Source organism: Condylura cristata, unplaced genomic scaffold, assembly GCF_000260355.1.
Source record: "Condylura cristata isolate star-nosed mole 26May11 unplaced genomic scaffold, ConCri1.0 scaffold00036, whole genome shotgun sequence".
Classification (NCBI taxonomy): Eukaryota; Metazoa; Chordata; class Mammalia; order Eulipotyphla; family Talpidae; genus Condylura; species Condylura cristata.
In genome coordinates, this window is record NW_004567137.1 from 14,000,214 (window position 1) to 14,022,881 (window position 22,668).

At 46.0% G+C, this 22,668-nt stretch overlaps 1 protein-coding gene across 1 annotated transcript in view; it reads right to left on the minus strand.

The window, feature by feature from the left end:
- Positions 1-2,324: 2,324 nt before the first annotated feature.
- ETV6 (ets variant 6) overlaps positions 2,325-22,668 on the minus strand; it is a 224,176-nt gene continuing 203,832 nt past the window's right edge. Inside the window, exons 6-8 of the mRNA XM_004693274.2 lie at positions 14,895-15,037; positions 13,343-13,443; positions 2,325-6,081 (exon numbers count right to left, since the gene is read on the minus strand). Of these exons, the coding sequence (XP_004693331.1) occupies positions 5,976-6,081; positions 13,343-13,443; positions 14,895-15,037 (350 nt within the window). The 3' untranslated portion in view covers positions 2,325-5,975. The remainder of the gene's footprint in view (positions 6,082-13,342; positions 13,444-14,894; positions 15,038-22,668) is intronic.

Sequence of the window (22,668 nt, forward strand, 5' to 3'; positions counted from 1 at the left end):
GCTGGTTGTACAAAAGTGCCTGGACTCTCCCAGGTGGGCTAGTGAGGAGGACAGGATGCATGAGCAGGTTGCTGTCCTGAGGCTGATAGTTGCTGTCATGAGGGATACCCAGGAGGGGAGAGGTACTGGGGTCAGAGGTAGCAGGATGCGATGGGTGGTCTGATTTGGCATCTCCTGGCCCAAACTCTGATGGAGGGGACAGGCACAGCCAGGCTCAGGGCACCCCAGGACAGAATTGCTAAGAGGGCTTGGGAGAGTGAATAGTCTTCTGCTCAGAAATTAGGTGGTTTTTACTGACAGATCTCCCATTTCAAGCTGACGGCCAAAGGTTTAAAAAAAAAAAAAGTGAGTTCTTGAGTGTTGACAGTGAGGACTCAACCCTGATTGTCAACATGGCAACATCTTGGGCAGTTTGGGAGGAAGTTCCGCTCATCTGTTCTGTTGTCTTTTGGAATGTCAGAAAAGGCACCTCTAGCTTCCTTTCTGCTGACTGGGATCCAGGTTGGCCTTTCCATATAGGCTGAAGGAGAGGCAGGGCCCCCTGGAATTCAGTCTTTCCCTCAAGGGAGGTGACTACGTGGCATCTGGCTGGCAGCGCCTGCACTAAGCTCCCTCTCCTGGAGAAGAGGCTTTTGATGGTGGCGTTTGCTTTGGTTGTGACTCTGAAGAGAGAACAAGTGTGCTTCCTGTCTAGCATGATTGGCACTGGGGACTATTCTAGAAGGAAATGACAAAGGCATTGGAGCAATGGGAGAGTGGCTCAGGTTTGCATTCAGGTTGGAGCTCAGAGCTTGGAGGCAGAGCCTGGTCTCAATTCTGGCAGTGTGCTCACCGGGGAGCTCTTAGACCTGCCCAATCAGCAGCCCCTCCCCGACCCCCCAGAATTGGGTAGCAGAGATGGGCCCATAATGCCCAAGGTGTGGCTATCACTGACAAAATCTGCTTTTTACGAAGATCCCCAGGTGATTTGCAAGTGATTTCAGGCTGGAGAAGCAGGGGGTTTTATTCAGTGGTTTTGAGGCCCCCTGTGAACACCCCAGCTAAGAGGTCATCTGGGTTCTGCATAACACCCAGACACAGATGGCCAAGGCCAGCCAGTAGATCAGAGTATCCTTATATTCTCCTTTCAGATTAGGCTGGTTAGGCAGGTAAATAGATAAATTGCTGTGCTGACTTGCAAGGGCAGTCCGTTGTTACCTTACACCTCCTTGTAAGGCAAACTGTGTTCAAGGCTTGAAGGGAACAGGAGGATGTGGTAGGTGATTCCGTGTCCTTTCCGCTTCAGTCTCTCTTGTGCGGAGTTGTGAACAAAGCAGTGTCGTGTAGTGATGCAAATTAGTTGTCATCCCTAGGTCTGTGTATCTAAGGATTTAACTGCCCTGTGCTCGTTCTGATACCAAGAAGACAACATGGGTCATGGCGGTTCCCCAGCTTTGGGGCATGTCCAGACCACCTGGCAGCTTGCTCATGGAGCCCCACTGTGTAACCTCTTGGAATTCAGTTCATGGGTCGGGAACTGATGCGTTTTTAGTACTGCTAAGTGGTGCTGATGTTTTAGACACAACAGCTTCAGATGCGCCTTTAGCACCGCAGGCACTAGCTAGGCTCTTGATACTGCACTCTGATGTGGAATCTAGGGCCAACTTTCAGCAACCCACAGTGCCTGGGACGACTTCAATGCAGAAATAACCCTGCAGCATTCTGAGATGACAAAATTCTGTTTCCCAAACCTACATCCAAGTCACTAACAAGCAATGTCATTTGCTTCATTTTGCATTTTTTGTTTCTACCTGCCTGACGGTTGACCGTTCTAGTCTATTGTGGGATGTGTGCCCTTGACATCTAGCGTGACTGGCACAGGGCTGGCTTAGAGCCAGAGGTCTGCTGTAGGTCCCCTATTGGTTGGTCCAGACCTCTGACCTCACTAGAATTACGTAGTGTTGCCCTTATTAATTGCTGGGGTGAGGTCCTAAAGTCCTTTAACTCTGAAATCACCCCAATCCTCAGGGAACCAGTAACCCCTCAGCACAGCACAGGATCTAAGCCACTCTGACTGGTGGAACTTCTGGAAAATTCCCCCACCTAAGGCAACTGCTTGGATTTATAGTGTGCTGCTAAACATGATCTGCAGAATATTCTAGAAAGGGAGCTGCTGGTCAGTGTGACCAGACTATTGTGCTTTATACCTGAACTGAGTGGAGACCAAACTCACCTCATTAGTGCATCTTGCCTGTTAGATTTCATTTTATAGTATTAAACACAGAGATGTGGGCTTTTTTAATAAAAAATTTATTGAGATGATGCAATTATAGGCTTTTCTTTTAAAAATTATTTGCAACTCACTGGCCCTGAGAAAAGGCATTTTTTTTTGTTTTTTTTCTTTTTTTTTGTTACATTCATTTGATTCAGTCCCTTATAAACCCCACAACTCATAAACAACAGATTAGAAATTAAACCAAAAAAAAAAAAAAGAATTCTAGATTCGTTCTGGTTTGCAGGTGTTTGACAAAGAGAAATCAAGAATGTTCACTTGGCGTGTGTGAAAGACTCAGGGAGTTTGTTGTTTAGTGTTGATGCAGACGGGGCCAGAAGAGAATCAGATTAGTCTTCTGTGGTTTTGGACAGGCAGGGATCAGTGCCCCTGTCTCTACCCCACTGGCTTCCTTTCTCCCTCCTTCCATTTCAGGATTTTGCTCCCAAGAGTGGCCGTGGGGGGGTTGGGGGGGAGAACTAGCACCAAAATGCTTGGACAACCGAAGTGACCTTTGTTCTTGGTGTATTTTCCCAGACATGTTATCTCCAGCTTTTGCGGTAGGGATGGCAGGACTGAGCCCCACCCGACATGCTGTCAGTCACCTTAAACTCTCAGATACTCAGGTTTTGTCCTGCACAAGCAGGTTAATGTTTCCAAAATGTATTCAGAACTGGATGCCAGGCAGTGAAAGGTGGACATGGTGGTAACTCAGCCATTGAGAGGGAACCTGTCAGAGCCATTTACATTTCAGCTGAATCTACAGTCTCATTTGGACAAGATGTCAGTATAAAAAAGACAATGGATCTGAGGATGCCAGAGGAGAAAATCCATCTGGTTTTCTTTTCCTGAGGCTCCCCACCCCACAAAGGACTTGCAGCATTAGGAAATCTGCCTTAGGCAAAAGACCAAGTTGCCAAGAACCAAGAGGCTTAGGACTGTCTTGGGCACAGCTTTATTCCCCAGAGCCAGCCCAGTCAGCTGCCATTGCTTGCTCCTCCCGGGGGAGGGGGCAGCCCGGTTAACCCACGGGGTAGGAGGAAAAGAGGCGAGGGAATTTCAAGACAACGGCGAGAACTCCTGCCCCCTCCCTGTGCTGTCTCCCCTGCGTCTCCCAGTCCCAATTTTGGATGTTGAAGCCAGAATTCCATGCTAGGGGCAGGAAAAGACCAACGTTCCGCTCATAGGTGCGCTTTGAACTTGGTCTCAGGCAACATTTTCATTACCCCTCGTCCTTAGTGTTGAAGCGAACAATTTCATGCCAGACAGATTGTGTGGACAGGAGACCAGTCTGTTGGAGGGGAGTGATTGTGTCTGACTTTTCTCTAATTACTCCTAGTATCCAGCAGATGCGAGGGTGCTGAATGGAATAGGAAATCTTTGGGCTCTGCAGTGTGTGAATACCGTGCCCCAGGGGTGAGCACTGCCTGGGTTTTCTCCTCTGAGAGCTAAATATGACTTCTGCTGCTAAGGAGATCAGCAGGAAGCCTTTACTGGGAGGTTCTGGATCAGAAACACAAACACCATTGACATGAGCACCACCCAGCTCTTCCACATGATTCTCAGAAGCAACTGCTTCAACTGTACAAAGCCATGGGGCAAAAAGAGGTGTTCCTCAAAGTTCAACTGTAAGATTCGTTAAACGCTAAGTCCTGAGTCCTTCTATCTGGGGAAGCTGTCCTCACCTTAGTAGTGGGGCACCCTCCCGCTGAGTCTCATTCCAGAGTGACACCAAAGGCCTCTGTTAAAACCTTCCCTTCTTCTCCAGCCCTTGAGCCAATGCCTTTCCACACAAGGCAGGCATTTGACTTATTCTCCCTAGCTAAGAGTCATCAGTCATCTCAGCGGGTGGGAAATACTTTGCTGGGTGCTCTGGACTTTCCTGGAGGCCACTGTAGCACCCTGGAATCCAGTTGGGCAGCATCCTCATTTAAGCAGAGGGGGGTAAAACCCACTTAAAGGGGACCACCTGGCCCTGACCTCACAGCAGGCCGAAGGGAGAGTGGCTGGCTACCATGTGTGCCACTTGTGGTCTGAGGAGAGGAGGCTTCGAGGCCAAGTGCCCTTGAGCCCAGGCACTCCGCTCATCCAACCCCCAGCCTGGTGTCTTCCTCAGTAGGAAGTCCTGCAGCCTGTGTGTGCCCATCCCAAGTGCCTGATTCAACTCAAATAGCTGAAGAACAAGTCTGGGGGGTTGGGATGCTCACCCCACTACTCAGAGGGAACAGAGCGACAGGTGCTCTGGTTGGTAGGTCTAGCCTCTTGGATTATAAAGGACTGTCCACCTCACACTGGATTCTGGACCTATGTTGAAAGAGTCCATTTAGATGGCCGGAGAAAGCAAAAATAGTCGAAGCTAGATCTTTAAAAACAGGTGATCCTCACAAGTAGGAAGAAGTGGCATTTCCCTCGTTTGACAAGATTGACCTTGTGAAAAAGCCAGAAAAGGGTCCATTTGGAAACCAAGGGCCTGTGAAAGGAGGACGGGAGGAGAAAGGAATGGATGTGAGGCATTTTGTTTGCCCAGCTGGGGAAACGCAGGTAACAACAGAGTGAACAGCAAGACCCTCCCCTCTAAGGTCCTCATAGGGCCCAGGAAACCCGGGAAGAGGCTAGGAAAGGAAGAGAAACTAGGCGAGGGCAGGAAAAGGACCAAAGGTGGCCTCTGGGGGGGAGCGGGTAACCCCTGCTCCCCTCCACCCTCTCCCTCGATCAGCTGCTTTGGGATAAAAAAATCGCCATTTTACCCAGTTAGGACGCCCGCAGGCCTGGCTGGTCTTTGTGTTTCACTTAGCTAATCCCAAGAAGCTGGGCCTTCCACGTCACTTCCTCCTCAGAGGAACCCCCCATCCTAAGTGCTGGGGAACCACCAAGCTGCGGGGTCCCCAGCCTACTGGGCAGCTCCAGGGTTTTGGGGGTGTGGGGTTGGCTTTGGGGCACTGGCCACAGAGCACCCAGGCCACAGATTCCCTACAGGGGTCAGCAGTTTCTGAGACTCCATGAGACTGATGTCTCTGTTGAAGGCATCTCGGACTCAACAGCAGGTGGGAGAAGGGCGGCTGCAGGAAGGCAGAGGAGGAGCGAGAGCGAGTGAACAGAGAGCTCTCCATGTCACTCTCTTTTTTAAAAAGCATCTTTTTTTCTTCTTTTTTCTTTTTTTTGTTTCAGCCAAAACCCACTGGCAAAGGAACCAACTGATCCATGTAGCAGGTAAAGGAGGAGCCTGAACTCTCCCACAAACATTTCCTCTCCTGACTGGCTGGGCTTGCTGCACTTGGTGAGATTTGCAAAATATATATATATATATATATGCATATATATATAAAACAGATACATTTCCATAGGAAAACAGCCTCGATGTCTTCCCCGGTATGAATGATGAAAAAGTCAAACTGCATGTCCTTTAAGAAACAAAAACACCATGAAAGTAACAGGTGAGAGGGGGAGGGTGAGAAGTCACAGATGGACAGATTCCAAATGAGAAGGAAACGTGAAATGCGCGTCCCAGGTTCTGCCCTGGCCAGTGTTCCAGCCCCGCCTTGGTTGGGGCGGAGTGGGGGGTCGTCTAAGGTGCTCTGGGGTCCCTCCTGGCAAGCAGGAGAAGTGTGGCTCCCGGGTCTGGGTCCCTTCCTCCTCTCAGCCCGACTGCTCCAGCTCGCCTCCGCCATCTGGGGACTGGGCCGGGGGTTCCGCCGGCCTTTTGAGGTGCTGGGTTGGTTCCTTTTCAGCATTCATCTTCTTGGTATATTTGCTCGTCCAGCTCCTGGGATTCAAGGTGTTCCAGACGGTCTGTTCGGCCACTCATGATTTCATCTGGGGTTTTCATAAACCTTTGGCAGAGGAGATGGATGGGCAAAGAAATTACATTTTCCTGATGTTACCTCCACCTTCCCTTCCAAACTCAAAAATAAAGCCCCACCATCTCATTTAGTTGGGAAGGTACTGCGCCCCAGGAATACCAACAGTGCACGTCAGAAAGACAGTGCAATAACTAGGCAAAGGCCCAGGAGGGCTGGCAGCTGGAGGCGCCCGGTGAAGTGTGTGCACAAGCCTGCCATGAATGCAGAGAACTGCTCGCTTCTCTGTGCTGCTAATTTTAGGGAGATTTTACAGAGACCCATGGGAGCTGCACACCCATTTGCATCTGAGCCCTCAGCCCAGGGAAGGCTTTCAAATCCTGGATTTGAACTCAAAGGATACAATTAAAGCTGAATGGAAAATGCTGATCACAGGGCGAGTCAGTGGTGCTTCTGGAAACGAGAAAGGCCAAAAGAAAAAGAACCTTTCTCGGGGTTCGGGCAGACCCTGCCAGCCAACCCCTTTGTGGGTGTGCCCTCGTGGTCAGGTCAGGTGGTAAGGCCTATCGTCCTGTGGGTTCAGGTCACTTAGACACCCTGATGGGCTTGAGCCATTTACAGAGCCCCCTCGGTGCCTACAGCCTCTTCCTGCCCATTCATGCTGCCTGCAAGCACACATTCATCCTTCCAGGCCCTGTTCAGAAGCTGGTGACGACCACTGATCAAGTCAAGGATATGCTCTTGCCTCTCGGCCCTCTTCGCTCTCTCCCCAGGAAACTCCTGTCTTCACTATTTACCAGCATGAATCCCCCTCGCTAGCCTGGCCTGTCTTTTTACTTTTATATCTCACAGCTGATGCCATCCTCCAAACTGTAAGCTTTTTATACCATGAGGTATAAACAGGTATATAAAACTTAGCCCTTTGCCTTCCAGGGGCTTACATCAGCTGTGGGGAAAAGGGCCTTACACAGAAAACAATTAAAAATACAAATGATGTGACAAGACCAGACCCTAGTGCTGGAAGAATGATCAGTGTGTGTATGAGCAACTGACGGCTTCAAAAAGGACTGTAGACTTGAGATGAACTGAGGGGGTGTATGTGTGTATAAAATAAGCAACAGCTGAAGGGATATACCTTTCTGGCGTAGGAAAGCATGTTAGTGTTCTAAGCAGGCTGGCAGGTTGGTGTGTGTTAATGCATTGGGAGGCAACCAGAGAGAGGTAAGATTGCTGAATTCATCCAGACATGAAACAAGAAGTTCAGACATCAGCTTCCATTACAAAGAAAATGGTAATGCTTTTGATTTTTCTTCGCTTCTTTCAGATCTCATACAAGTGCTTTTTTCACTGGTGGATGCCACCCTGGAATCTGCTTTTAAGAAATCCTGGGAAATGTAGCTCCCAGACTTCTAGCCCCCACAACCCTGAAGAGCCGGTGGAGAGCCCAGCAGTGACAGACCCAGATGTGGGAGGAGTCCAAGGTAAGTCTTGTTTCAAGCCTGGTTCCTTCAGACAGTGGTGATGCTGCTGCTGAGTAAAATAAGACTGGAAGGGGTAGGGTGGCTTCTAGAGTGTGAGGAAATGTCTCTTGAATGTGTTGCGATTAAGATTACTAATGTGATATTAAGCGGACGCATCTAATACAAAGCTCTTAATGTCAGATTTGGATTTTGGAGAAATTTTAGAGCTGAGTATGGAGCAGAGTGTACTCACTGAGGTGATAAGTGAAGTTGGGTTAAGGGAATCAATTCATTCAGGGAAAAAGTGTAGAACAGGAAGAAGAGAAACCAAGGCTAAGTTTAGGAAGAAAGATGAACAGAGTTTGAGCCATTCTATTTCTATTTACATCGAAGGATGGCTGACAGACATAATGGTTTTAGGGATACAATAGCATTTATCAGCATTTGTATACACTGAGAAAGGATCACAATGTCTTTGTATTTTTTCTTAGCCATTTTCAAATTTGCAATACAATATTATCTACTATTGTCCTGATGCTGTACCTTGTGTCCTCATAATTTATGAATAAGGAGGAGTTATACTGCCAGTTCCTCTTTCCCCAACTTGCTCCTCCAATAACCACCAGCTGTTCTCTGTATCTATGAATTTGTTTTTAGGTTCCACAGGTAAGTGAAAGCACACATATTTTTCTAACTTATATCATGTGACATAATGTCCTCAAGGTTCAGCCATGATGCTGCAAATGGTAAGATTTCATTTTTTTTTAAAAAAAATTTATTGTGCATATAGAACTGGGGTACTGGCCAGAGGTGCAGGGGTGGTGAGAGGATTCATCAAAGACAGAGTGGGGAGCAGAACAGGCAGATCAATGAACTACACTGCTGAGGGGAGCAGGGGGCGGGTCAGGAGAGGTCTGCCGCGCCATGTGGTCGCCATGTGGTCACCTCCCCGGCAGGCTGGGATCGAACTCCTGCCGAAGTGACTTTAGCTTCTTAGTGCTGTGCTTTAACTTGCTGTGTCACATTTTATTTTTAATGGCTGAGTTGATTTCAAACATATATGTCCCATCATTTTTCACCCATTCATTGGTTATAACTACTGTACATAATGATGTGGTGAACATAAAGGTGCACATAATTTTGAATTAGAGGTTTTGTTCTCTTTGGACAATACTATTTTCCATTGTGGCTGCACCATTTTCTGTCCCCACCACCAGCGTAAAGGGGCCCCTTTTGTCCTCTTTCTCACCAGCATGTTAGCTCGTCTAGTCTTTTTGATAACAGCCATCATCACAGGCATGAACTGATAATTCATTGTGGTTTTGATTTGCATTTCTTTACTGGTGATGCTGAAGACCTTTTCATGGGCTTGTTGGGGATGTGTATGTCTTTTTGGGAAAAATGTCTACTTAGGACCACTACCCATTTTTAAATTCAGGTTTGTTGTTTTTTTGGGCTAAGTTGAATGAATTCCTTATACATTTTGGGTATTAACCTCTGATATGATTTGCCAATATTGTCTCCCATTTAGTAGGCTGTCTTCATGTTTTGTCGACGGTTTCCATTGTTGTGTGGATACTGTTATTTTGATGTCATCGTACTGGTTCCTTTTATTGCTCTAGACTTAGGAATTGAATAAAAAAAAAAACTTCACTGACTTACACCAAGATCAACTGTATATGTTTCCTTCTAGAATTTTATGGCTCTAGTTCTTTCAAGTCTAATTCACTCTGAGTTAATTCTGTGAGATATTAGTCCATTTTCATTATTTTGCATGTGCTTTTCCAGCTTTCCCAAAAGTATTTACTGAAGAGATTGCCTTTTCCCTATTGTACATTTGTTTCCTCTGATAAAATGATCATTTATGTGTGGGTTTACTTCTGGGTTCTTCATTTTGTTCCATTCATCTATGTCTGTTTTTAAGTCAATATACTGTTTTGATTTTTATAGCTTTATAATACTGTTTTAAAGTGAAGGTGCATAAACTTCCAGCACAATTCAAAATTGTTTTGCCTAATCAGGGTCATTTGTGGTTTCATTTTAGGATTGTTCTATTGTAAAAATGTCACTGTGATTTTGATAGGGAGTACACTGAATCCTTTAATATGGACATTTTAAGCAATATACATCTAATGCATGAGCACAAAATCTTTAATTTCTTTAACCAATGTCATCTAATTTTCAGTGTCTAGGTCTTATCTCCTTTATTAAGTTTATTCTAGATTTTTTGATGCAATTGTAAATGGCATTTTCTTAATCTCTCCTTCATATACTGCTATCGTGTGAAACCATAGATTTTTGTACCCTCCTCCTGTAAGTTTTTGGTAGGTTTTAAGGCTTTTTTTAATACATTTTGGGAATTAACCTCTGATATGATTTGCCAATATCTTCTCCCATTTAGTAGGCTGTCTTCATGTTTTGTTGATGGTTTACATAAGAATGATCATCTGACTTCTTCCTTTCTAATTTAGATGCCTTTTCTTTCTTTGGCTTGCTTGACTGCTCTGGCTAGGTCTTCCAATAAAAGTAGCAAGAGCCAGCATCTTTGTCTTATTCCTGATCTGTGATGAAAAACTCAACTTTTCACCATTGAATATGTTAGCTGTGGGCTTGTCACATATGGCCTTTATTATGTTGATTCCTTCTCTGCCTATTTGGTGAGTTTTCTATAGCTGGATGCTGAACTTTATCAAATGCTTTTTCTGCATCGATTGAGATATGATTGTCATACTGACAATCTGCAGATGTTGATCCATTAATGCCTTTCTGGAATACATCTCACTTGATCATGACACATGATTCTCCATGTACTGTTGAATTTGGTTCATTAATATTTTTGACCTGTCATTTCTACTTTTATTTTGGGCTGATTTTGCATCAGGATAATGCTGGACTCATTAAATGAATTGGGAAACATTCTCTCCTCCTTCATATTTTGAAATAGTTTGAGGACAAGAATTACATTCCCCCCCCCCCCCGAAGGTAGAATTCACCAGTGGAGCCATCTAACCCTGGACTTTTACTTTTTTCCCTCTTGCTTTGACAGTGTATGTATGCAATGCTCAATTCCTTTCACATTATCTTTTGTGTCTTTACTACATCTTATTCACAAAAGGTAATAATGAATTTATTGTGAAATTTTACTTTAATTTTGCATATCCCTTATTTTAGTTTTACTTTTGTTTTTTTAACCTTCATACTAGCTTTAACCCACTACTTTTAACCCACTACTTTTACTATAAATTTACCTTCATCAGTGAGACTTTTACTTTCCTCTGTTTTCTAGTAACTAGCTAGTGTTCTTAAGCTGAAAATAAAGAAGCGCATTTTACATTTCTTGGAAGCTGGTTTAGTAGTGGTGACTCTTTTTGCTTTGTCTGGAAAGTTTTTTATCTTGCAAGGCAGAGTATTAGTAGTTGGAAGTTTTCTCCTTTTGGAACTTCGTATCATGCTAGGTCCTTCTCTCCTCCAAAATTTCTGCAGAAAAATCTGTGATAATGTTATGGGGGTCCCTTGTATATAACATTTTACTCTTGTTGCTAATAAGAGTCTCCCTTTATTTTGAAGCTTTAACATTGGATTACAATGTGTTGGTGGTGTGGGATATCTTTGGCTTCATCTTGTTCGAAAGTCAGATCTTCCTGGACTTACATATGTTTCTTTCTCCAGGGTAAGGAAGTTTTCAGTCATTACTTCTTTGGGCAAAGTTCTGCCCTGTTTAACTCTTCTGGCACCCCACTAATCTGAATGTTACTCCATTTGCTGTGGTCCCACAGCTTCCATTAAGCAATGTTCATTTTTAAAAATTCTTTTCTCTGAGGTGCTCTGGTTCTGGTTGGGTAATTTCAGATTACTCATTCCTCCTCCTTCATCGAGTCTTTTTGTGCTCTTCAGCTATTGATTCTTCGGGTCTACAGCTTCTGTTTGGTGCTGTCTTATTTTCTGTTTATTTGCTCAAGCTTGGTGACCATTTTTATGGTCATTACTTTGACGTCACCAAGTAATTACTTACTGAAATAAGGATTTCCCCCCCCCCCACCCTCGGGTTTGTTCTTTCATTTGGAACAAATTCCGTCCCCTCATTTGCCTGACACTGTTTATTTCTAGATGAAACAGCCTTGTCTCCCATTCTTGAAGGACTGACCTTGTGCAGGAGATGAACATCATCCTTTAACCTTGTCCTCGCTCTTTGTTCTCTCTCAAATCTTTGTAATTGCCTGCACAGCTGATTTTTTTTTTTTTGTCAGATCTCAACTGTTGAAGGTGCACTGTACTATTTGTTTTAGGTATATAGGCACAGAAATACAATCCTCCCTGGCCACCAGAGTCGGGGGCTCAGAGAGGGGCATCCCATGTGTGGGCTGCGGGAGCAGGAGTGTGTGGCTGGAGGGCAGCATACAGGCTGCAGAGTGGCATCTCCCAGCAGTGCCCACTAGCAGATGCCTTAAAGTTTGCAAGTGGGTCTCCTTCACCTACATCTAGGACACCTGCTTTTGTATTGGTCCTTGGGTGAGTGAGTCTGAGCCCTTTACGAATGGAATCCTATTTCTATAATCCAATAGGTCTTTTGACCTTAACACTTGCTGTTCTTCAAAGCTAGAGGTTTTGGAGATTCCTCTCTCTAGGACAAGCCCCAGAGGCAGGGCAGGACTCCTCAGGTGTGGGGCACAAAGCCCCTTGGCTCTCAGGAGGAGTTCCCTATTTGCGATCACTCTCTTGGTTGTGGGTTGCGACATAGCAGGTGAGGCTCCTGGTAAGACCATGTCTCTCTTTCTGTACCTTTCTCCAGGTGGCCCTGAGGGGGCTGCTTATACCCAGTCACACATGAACAGACATGTTCCAGCACCTGTACAGTGAGTGGCTTTCTTACTGTGCGAACAGCATGGAGGATTTAAAAACCTACACGGCGCAGCCCACTGCATACCTGGCTCACCCATGGACCTTGGTTGGGATCTGTGTGTCTGGGAGAGATGAGTGTGGCTCTCCCTGTGCGACCACCTTGAATCACTTCCCTGGTTTCCATTTCCTGAGTAGACTGTATCTTGCCACTTTCCACCAGTGAACAGGTGGCCCCAAATCCATCTCTACTCCCAACCTCCCCTGAGTGTCTCCATGTTACTTGTGCCTGTGTCAGGGGTCTACTCCTCTCTCTAGTGCTGTCTCCTCTCCAGCAGTGCTTCAGCTATAACCTCTGTGGTAGGTGAAATGGCTGCGATGCCTCAGGAATTCTGAAGAAAGGAAGGGCTAGCACTGCCAGACGCTCCTGAGCGTGCTGTCATGCATACGTTACCTCAGTTCACACACACCCCCTCTGAAATGAAAATTTCCTGAATCATCTCATGTCACATAAGCCTGGCATTGTCAACTCTACCCTATGCTGTTCCATTTCCTTTAAAAAATGTGGAGGACTCATTGACTGCATTTCAGAATCATTCCCGGGTCACGACCTTTGCTGTCAGACAAACAGTGATTCATAAAGGAGCTACCAGGGTTGCCAACCTAGGAGTCTAGTTTAATTCCTGACCATGGCAAGGTGCCTGTGATTGTTCCATCGATGCAAAATTTTAATAATAGGTAATACTCTATGATCACTTCACTATGAGAAGCGAGTCGAGCTGTATTTATTTAGCTTTATTGGGTTTTACTATAGGGCAGGCAGAAATAACACCATGTCCCCCTTAAATCCTGATCAACCAGCACCTGGGCCACAGTCTGCACCGGTGCTGACTTCCAGGACCTTGGCAGGTAAAGCTCTGAATAGTCACCCTCCTCCCTCTTACTTAAAGTGAACAATATCCTCCCAAAAGAAGGAAAGGAGAAAAAGGAAGTGCTACCTGAACAAAAGCCTTTGTCCTGGCTCCTTCCTGATAATGTTTAGTTTGTAGTAGTGGCGCAGGGCTCTGGACATTTTCTCATAGGTCATGTTTGTTCTGTTCTGTTTGTTCAAAGGAGGAAGAGAGAAAAAAAGTACAAAGACACAATGAAATGAACCGCAGCAAAGGCATGGCAGGGGCTGTTAAAACAAAAGCTCCCACAGCTCACAGGGCCTGCCACGGTGGGGCAGGCTCTGTGGATCTGCGGCCACCCAGGCCCGGCCTTCCCACCCCGCTGCAATTCCTCGCACAGTGGCCAAGGCTTCTCCTGAGGTGAATCGCCTCTGGCCTGTTCGGTCCTGGCTGCTCTTAGAGCACAGCTCTTATTTCCTTTTCCCAGGACAGCTCTCTGTGGGGGCCCGAGGAATTTCCTGCTGCTTCCCCTTATCTGTGGGACAACCTTCACCTTCTGACCCACAGATAATTTGCTTTTGGTTGCAGTGACCTTTCTCAAACTTAGGTTTCTGGGTTGTCGTTTTAAGGAAGAATTTTTTTGTTTGAATTCCTGTTGTGGGAGCGAGGACGGAGTGGGTAGGAGCCCAGTCTAGGCTCATGGTTCCCCAATTGTAGTGGCAACACTGATTTATCATGTGTGTGTGAACTAGCTTCTACTGCGTTGATTCTGTGGTGCTGTGGTAACACTTGCCATGAGGTACACCCTTCACACGTTCTGAAGAGTGTGACAGTGGCTGTGGCCTTCTCACCTTTCTTGGCAACTCCCTGCCCCCTGATAGGCACTGTCCACCCTGACTCGGCAATGAGCCTATTCGTTCAGGTGAGCCAGGCAGTATCTGTCCTGCTGGGATGGGTTCAGCTCACTAGACCGATGTCCTTAAGGTGCACATAGTGGGACTTCTACCTTTTTAGGCTGACTAATCCTTCAAGGTAGAGACATAATAAAAAGTGACCAAAACAAGCTTTTATTACAGTCCCTTCCCAGAGTGGAAAGTGTCGGTAAGGACAGAGATGGGGGAGAGGGATATACAAAGAATGGAGGGGGAGGAAACTAGAAAACAGTGGAAAGAGAGAGAGTGGGTGGGGAGAAGAGATATAGAGGTAGATGAGCGAGAATGGGGAGAGAGAAACTGGAAAGGGTAGAGGGAGTGTTTGGAGAAGGGAGGGGGGATGGAGAGATGACAAGAGAGTAGAGGGAAACTGGACACAGTGGAGATAGACGGGAGAGGTGGAAGATACAGCAGAGGCATCTAGAGAGAGAGAGGAGAGACTGGAAGGCGGGAGAGAGGGGGGGAAAGGGGGTTTTGGGGACAGTGAGAGGAAGGGACCAAGGGAGACAGATACCCATGAGGCATCGGTGTGCAGAGGTAGGCTGAGGCAGGTGTGCTGGGCCCAGTCCTACCGGGGCAGGCACAGAACACAGACGTTCCATCTTTACACCCCTTTCCTCTGATCTTTGCCCGCTGCGGGACAGAGGAAGTGATTCTGGGCTCACTCAGGGAGCTGGAGAAGGCCTGCCTCGGCCCTGCTTACAAAGCAGACATGGAGCGCCCCTTACCTTATGGTTCCCCCACAGTCGAGCCAGTCCGTTGGGATCCACTATCCGGAATATTTTGGATTCTTTGTCCTCCCATCGGATGAAGTTTTCGTACCGGCTGTCAGAAAGCAATTGATAGACGTAATCCCACAGCAGCCTGCAGTCTACAGAGGAGAAGGACAAGGAAACACTTGAAGGTATTTCTAGCTGAGGCATCAGACAATCGTGGAGTAACGGCTCTGAAAGCTAATTTGATGATCGCTTGTTTCACTTCTTGTTTATCAGCAAGACACCAAGGCACTGGGGTGGGGGGGGCAGCACCTGTCGGACTCTGAGGCACCCCCGTGATGCCTCCCACTGTGCTGGTCATCGAGGATGGACCTTGTTCCCTGAAGTGGAGCACAGCCCATGGTGGGGTGAAGGCTGACCGGGGGAGGGGGTTGTGACACGTGCAGACAGGGATGGGCTAAATAACGTTAGAAAATGCAGCAGCATGTACTGTGTGATTTTCAGACAGGACAGATGTCCTCACGGCAGCAGTCTGAAGAAACCTGGAAAACTAGTCTGTCACAGTGGGAAGGAACCCAGTGCCCCGTCAGTCTCAGGTGACAGAAAAGGCCAGAGCTGGGACTCTTGAGGAGAACACAGGCTGCCTCCTCTCCCTCGCTTCCCCCAGCAGAGCTTGACGGGCGGGCTCGGACTGGGATTTGAACACTGGGGCTCCTTTCCTATGTGGGGTGAAACCTGGCACAGCTGGGCGGGGAGTATCCAATCAAGATGTGTCATTTTTAGGACCAACCTTCACCACCCAGGTAAGAGTGGGCAAGGTGCCTCACTTCCCCAAAGTTCTGCTCCTGCTTGAAGAAATGGGAACAACAGCACTTCCTCTTTACAAAGTAACTGATGAAAGTAGCAATGGTGCTGACTGGGTGCTCCTGGCAGGTGTGGGGCTGAGCCAGCTTGGGAGGAAGGTGACCTGTGGTTCCTGTTTGGTAGATGAGGAGGCTGGGGTGTGGGCCCAAGGCTTGGTGTGACTCTGAACCCCCCTCCAGAGGCAATTTCCATTTGCAGAGAAGCTGGGTCACAGGTAAAGGACTCCCCCACAGCAAGGGTTAATCCCATTTAGTATATTCCCTGAAACCCTGTTCTCTCTCTCCGCACAACTGGCATTTCCAAGAGGTTTCATCTTTCAAGGAATTACCATTAAGCTTCAAATAACTACAAATTACTAGTATCAGCTACCCACTCACAATCATCTGTATCTGAAAATTTATGTGATTTGTGATTTATTCTGCTTTAAAATACTGACAAGATACACATGGAATCTGCACCCCAGTCTACCAGAAGCTAATCAGGCACTGCTACCCCCACAAGGGTTCTTTATTGTCAGACGTGAAGGAGAGGAGAGCAAGCAGACCAATTTGAGCAACATATCTTTAGACATCAGTGTTGCCCTGTTGCAGAGTGAGAGACATCTAGCTCATTCTTATGGACGACTATAGTTTTCTAGGCAAAGCAGTGAAATCTGCAAAATGTCTCAACCTCCCTCAGTGCCTCCTTGTTTTGTAACAATTTATGACAAATGAAAACTAGAGAACTGAGCTATATAATTCAATTGTGCAATTTGTGTCCCACCACCAACTGGCAGATACCTTTAGATTTTCCACAGTCTTACCCAACAGGAACACATCTGCTACAACCAACTACTATCACAGAAAATGCCAGTACATGAGAACACTACGGGGGTGGGGGAGTGCTGTATCTCACTCCTTTGCTGTTTCCCTACAGGGTCACTATCGTTTGATCACGGAGCCCCGATGACACCCCTGAGTTCATCTGGATGAGGAATGTTGATTCTCCATTCATCTATCATGAGGTACTTAATACTGAGGAAATCTCTATATCAAGCTATAAAAGACATCCAGATAAGGCTGAGCTATATACTAGCAGTTCTCGTAGCTTCTGGCTTTCTAGAGCTCAAGCTTACAAGTGGAAGGGTCTCCTCCCACTGCCATCCATTTGCACAAGGCTTTTCAATTGACTGTCTTGGTACAAAATACTTCTCAAAAGTACACCCCATTCCTCTGAGCAAGAGCTTCAACTAGCAGGGAGACAATATAAGGTCCACACTGGTTTTTCTGAGACTTTTAAAGATCTTTTTTTTTTTTTACTAAAAAAGATCTAGAACGTTATTTGGTCTCCCATTAGTAAACGAAGAGCTTACCAGAGAACAGATTTTACCTCAAAGTTTCACAAACATTTGTGTATCTTACAAACTTTTCTGTCTCATACATATGAACATATCCTAAAATGATCAGCCACCTGGTCACCGTAAATCACTTAATCCAGCCAAGCCAACATTTGTTGGCTTATGCAGCAAAGTGAACACTCCAGACATGCTGACTTAGTTACTAATGGAGGTAACAACAGAATTTTGAGCCATAAAATTGCTTCAAAGAGGCTTTTATAACAATATTGATGGATTTTCTTAGTTAAAATTATTTTGTCATCTGGTTTAACTGCCCGACCATGTACTTTTTTTTTTTTTTTTACAATTGAAGTTCAAACCATAGTCTGAGGACTCCCTGATGACCTGGAGGTTATGACTATGACCCACCTGCACAAATGCTCTCTGATCACCAGTAAGGGCGCTCCCTGCTCTACAAAGTTTGGTGAGTTTTGTTATAAAGAGAAGATTGCCCATTACAGAACAATTGTTCAACGTGTGAACAATTTTTACAGCACAAGGTGTTCATTAATTTTAAGTGTATTTCTCTAAAATACCTACTTGCCTTGATGTAGAAGGCCTTTTAGTTTTAAACACATATCCATCATTTGGATTGTCTCCTCCATGACAGGAAGTTTATAAAAGGGGTTTATTTAGCCTGAGTGAAGTGGCATTTTCAAATTGCAGAAAGTGTTCTCTTTCTTTCCTGCTGGGTGAAGAGTCCTGGCCATCCACAGCTAAAAGGCACTGTACAAATCTTTTCCTGTGGCTAAAGAGAAATATTTTCACTCCTACGTCTGTCTCTTACCAGAAGCTCATTATATAAACTTGTTGAGCAGAGATGGTGAAAAAATGGGCCACTCACATATCCCCAACATGGTTTCTAATGCAAAAAACCATGCTGGATAAAACTGATATATAAAAAGAAAAAATCTCAGTGGGAGGTCATTGAAAAAGGGCATAGTTAATGATGGTGGGTAGTAAAAATTTCAGTAAAGCTTGTAAGAAAGTAATTTTATGTTGTTTGAACTGTCTAGATGGAATCTTATGAAGGACTGCAAAAATCCCCAGCAAGGAGCAGGTGAGCATCCCTGTCACATTTCAAGTTGAACAACAGAACAGGGTAAGTAACATGCCAAAGATTTTGTAGTTTGGGCACAAAACGGCCATTAGCAGAGTCTGAACTTACCTCCTCCCATGGATACAACAAATCTACAACTACTTATTCACTCTGAAACAGACCTGACTCTCCACAACTGGGAGTAAAAAGGTCACCTGGGTTAGGAGAGGCAGGGCCACAGTGACCCCATGATCAAGGAGCTGGTACCCCAAAACTTCTAGCAGGGTTCATGGTAGAAGAAACAAAGCTCCAGAGATTCAGCCCTTTAGATACATCTGCCTCAGGAAAAGGCATAAAGCAGCTCCCATATTTGAAGAGGAATCATTTGCAAACCTTAAAATGGCAGCCAGAGGGCAGGAAGCTGTGGGGATTCTCTCCAGGGCTGGCGGAAGCCACTGCACTTGGTGGCACTTACTCTGGTGGGTGCCATTACTGTTCTCTCTCTAACCTGCGAGCGCAGAGGGTCAGTGCCCTGGCGAATTAAGTCAGAAAGAGAAAGCCAGATGAACTAAGAAACCACAACAAAAATAACTGACTTTTACAGCAAATTGGTGGTTACCAAAGGAGAAGGGAAAGTGGGGTGGCAGGAAAGGGCACTAGGGCCCTTTTTATCATGGTGCCTGGTGCTGGAGCTTTGGTGGTGGGTATGGTGCGGTCCTGTACAGACGTGGCGCTGTATTCCTGAAACTTACATCATTTTCTAAACCAATGGTACATAAACTGAACAAATCTGAGGGACTTTATTTGGGTGGGTCCTGGACTTTGAGCAACCAAATCTGTACAGACCTCCAAAGCCCCTGCTTTGTGGTGCACATGAACAGATTAAACGATGAATGAATCGTGCTTCCTGAACAGAGTTTTGGATGAAGGGCAAGGTTGGGGCAAGCAGACAGGAAATCTGGTGACTCAGGTTTTAATGGAATTGGAGAACTTGAAATGAAAATAACTTAAAATTTTCTCTTGCCACTTAGCTGTCTATAGTTCCAGCCACAGCAGGAACTCAAGGGTTTTCACAGGAGAGACTCTGCCTGATGTCAGCAAAGACGTAAAACTTGGCCTTTAGACAAGCTGTCCTCTGACCCAGGAAAAGGCCTGGCACTCAGAGCGCCACACTTTCGGAGACAGGAGTGGTCAAACCACATCAGTCGGGTCTGCAAAGCAACATTTTCTTTCAGTTTAGCTGTGTTTTGTGTAGGCTAATGATGTGGAGGTGACTGTTCTGACTGGTCTGCAGACAGCCCGACTCCAGGACGCTCTCACATCCCTGGCTGCTCTTCCTGCATGCCTCAGGCAAGCCCTCGCCCTTGGGAGCAGGCACCGTGCTCCTGCCTTGGCTCCAGGCACCCTGACCCCACAGCTCGGCAGTGCTGAGCTTGGAGGGAGCCCTGAGTACAGGTTTACTTTGCTAGCTAGTCAGTCTTTGCTGCAACGACTCAACCCAGCCACAGCACTGCAAAGGCAGCCACGGACAATACTCAGATAGGCCCTGGCTGCGTCCCAGGAACACCTGGCTTACAAAAACAGACAGCGGCTGGTTTGGCCTGTGGGCCAGAATTGCCAGTCTGTGGCCTCTTGGTGAATCTAAAGCTCAGTTTCTTCATCTATTAAAACAAAAAAAAACCCAAAACCCTCCTTTAAGGTGGTTGCATCCTAAAGATGAATTTCAATACTGAGTTGGTCCCTGAACACCTCAGGGTTGACTCACGAGCTGGTGTTGGTCTGCATTTTCCACTCAGGGGTTCAACCCTCAGATGTCACGTTGAATGTGCAAATGGGGAATTTTGGATCTGGGGGTATCTTACAACCACTTCCCCCAGAGGCCAGGGCTCAACTGTACTTAAGCTTTTGAGGAGTAGAGTTTCACAGGGATTTTCAAAATCAAGGGGAAGCAAGCGAGGGGCTTCCCTACCGTCGTGTTGTTCAAGGGTCACCTGAAAACATGACTCCGCCGAATCCCATCAACCCTTGGTGTGCATACAGCTGATAAACTCTCTGGTGCTAAAAGCTGGCAGAGATAAGAACCAGGAAGGCTTCTCCGGGCCAAGAAGAATGTTGGAAAACAGACACTGCAACCCCCATTTACCCCCTGCCCTCGGCAACTGCTTCCTGAGGATAATACATAGTAAGTAGAGAAAGATGGAACTTGCTAATGTTCACATCCACCACTGGCTAGTCAATAAATATGGGGACTCGGGGTCTTGTTTATGTCCCATTTACTGCTCCTCCATAAAGCCAGCCATTCTACCTTGTTAAGCCCAGAATACTTCTTGTTCTTCAGAAAAAAGTGGTACCTTTAAAAATAAGGTATGGGCTTTATTTTACTAGATCTGAACTGTCAACTGAATCCCTGAATTTCCTTCGCTAGCTGAATCTTTCCACAAGGTGGAAAATACCTAAGTAAGCTATTAAAAGTTCACACGTAATCTCTTACTTGTGCGATGTATCTTAATTTCAGAGACTTTAGAAAGTAAAGAGAAACAAAGGAATTGATAAAAGATGATGGAGTGACTGATCTGGACTCTTGGATTTACATTTCTATCTGAAATAAAAAGAACACGGGTCCTGGCCTTGATGCGGAGTTTGCGCCTTTGGTCTCCATCTGCCCTTTGCTAAGCATAACCTGAGCCTAGCTAAAACCAGCCCCTCCCCTGACACCTCCACTCTCCCTACAGTGAGTGCTTACGAGAGACCCTCAAAGACACCACCTGCCTTAAGGACACTGATGTGCTCTGACAGCTGCACCCCAAGAATGCAGTACCTTCAATCCACACAGACTCCGAATGCAGAAACCCCAGCAAGCTGCAGCGTGATGAGCAGGATGCTGGCTCTGCCCTCTGAACTGTGCTCACCGGAGGCGCCACGGTGTTCATCAGCGTGGCTGACACTCGGCAGCGCCTTCATTCCCGCCTGTACGATGCTATTTAAAAAGCCGAAAGAACTCCATTTTCTCATCTAACAGCTCCTTGATGGGGATTTGAAGGATTTTTATGGGTTCAGTCATGAAAGAACTTTACATTGTACCTAGGAATTATTACCCAATGAATTCACCCCCAATAGGTGGAATCGATTTTACACAGCATCTGAGGCATCCAGAAGGATACTGAGAGGGTCAGACTGCAGAGCCAGGGACATCTCTGGTGGCTGTTCTGAGGTTCTGGAGCCAAGTCTGAGGGTGGCACAGACTTTCAGAGTTGGAGTGAGACTGCAGGTTTTACAGCCTCCTCATCTCACCCCTGGGAAACAATGCTTTTTAGTTAAACCTGTTCATTCTGGAGAGTATTAACATTTTGCCCAAGGCACTAGAGCACTGATAATAATTTTAGGGGATTCTAGCTTATTGAAGGAGTAAACATTCCCCCCAAAGGATGTGGATCCCGGTAGTATTTTACACGAGTATTCTGACTTTCTAGAATCATAAAGAAAAGCACACCTTTCCCTTTTTGGGTGTTCCTGGGACAATAGGGGCATCCACAAACACCAAGGCTCATCACTTGGTTTGTACAATATTGCATGGAGCATCTTACTGAGGAGACAACATCCATCACCCAACAGTTCTGATATCCAGGAGCACACTTTAAAAAACTAGCATAATTTCCACGAGTCTAATATTTAAAAAATCTACTAAACAAGGGGAAAATAACCCCATAAATCTAATAATGTAACCATTGTTATGTAAGGGTTCACCTTAGAAGTCCAGGGTGAAGATGGGTCTGGAGTGGCGTCAGGCCCAGGAAGGCAGCACTCTGGACAGCGGCCGGTGGGGGTGGCCTGCATTTGCTCTCAGACTCCAGGGGCTCAACACACTCTGTCCAAATGGCCCTTCCATATAAAATCAATCTAGCAGAAAAAAGCCACCTAAAAACTGTTCTGAGAATTGCAAACAACTACATAATCTCTGCAAAACATCCAATACTGTTGCACCAGTCACTGAAATGCCTGACAAGGCAGCAGCCTACACACAAAGGGTCTCCCCAGGAAAATGCAAGACAAGACAGGCCACTTATAATACAGCGACCAACAGACCCGGTCCTCTTTCTTCAGGTATCTGGGGAAATTAACATATTTTGCCTAAGTGCTTTGCTTCTTTACCCTCTGTTCCTGGCCTACAGTTTCTTTTATTATTTACAAAACACTTACAGAAACACAGAGGAACTGATACTGTGAACTCCCTGGGCACCCTTCACCCCATCAGGCAATGCAAGACTCCTCTCATTTACACAGACGCCACTCTTCCTCAAGCCCAGCCTCCAGGGTCATTTTGCACCAAATCCTAGACACAGATCATTTCATTTTTCAGTTTCTTAAACACCTACGTCTTATCCCCATGCCTTTTTAAGGTCCTAGATTCAAAATTCCTGATGTAGATTACTTATAACAATGTTGAGGCACCACGGGAAATAAATAAATCTTTAAAAAAGTAGTCAATGATTTAAATAAAAATACCTGAG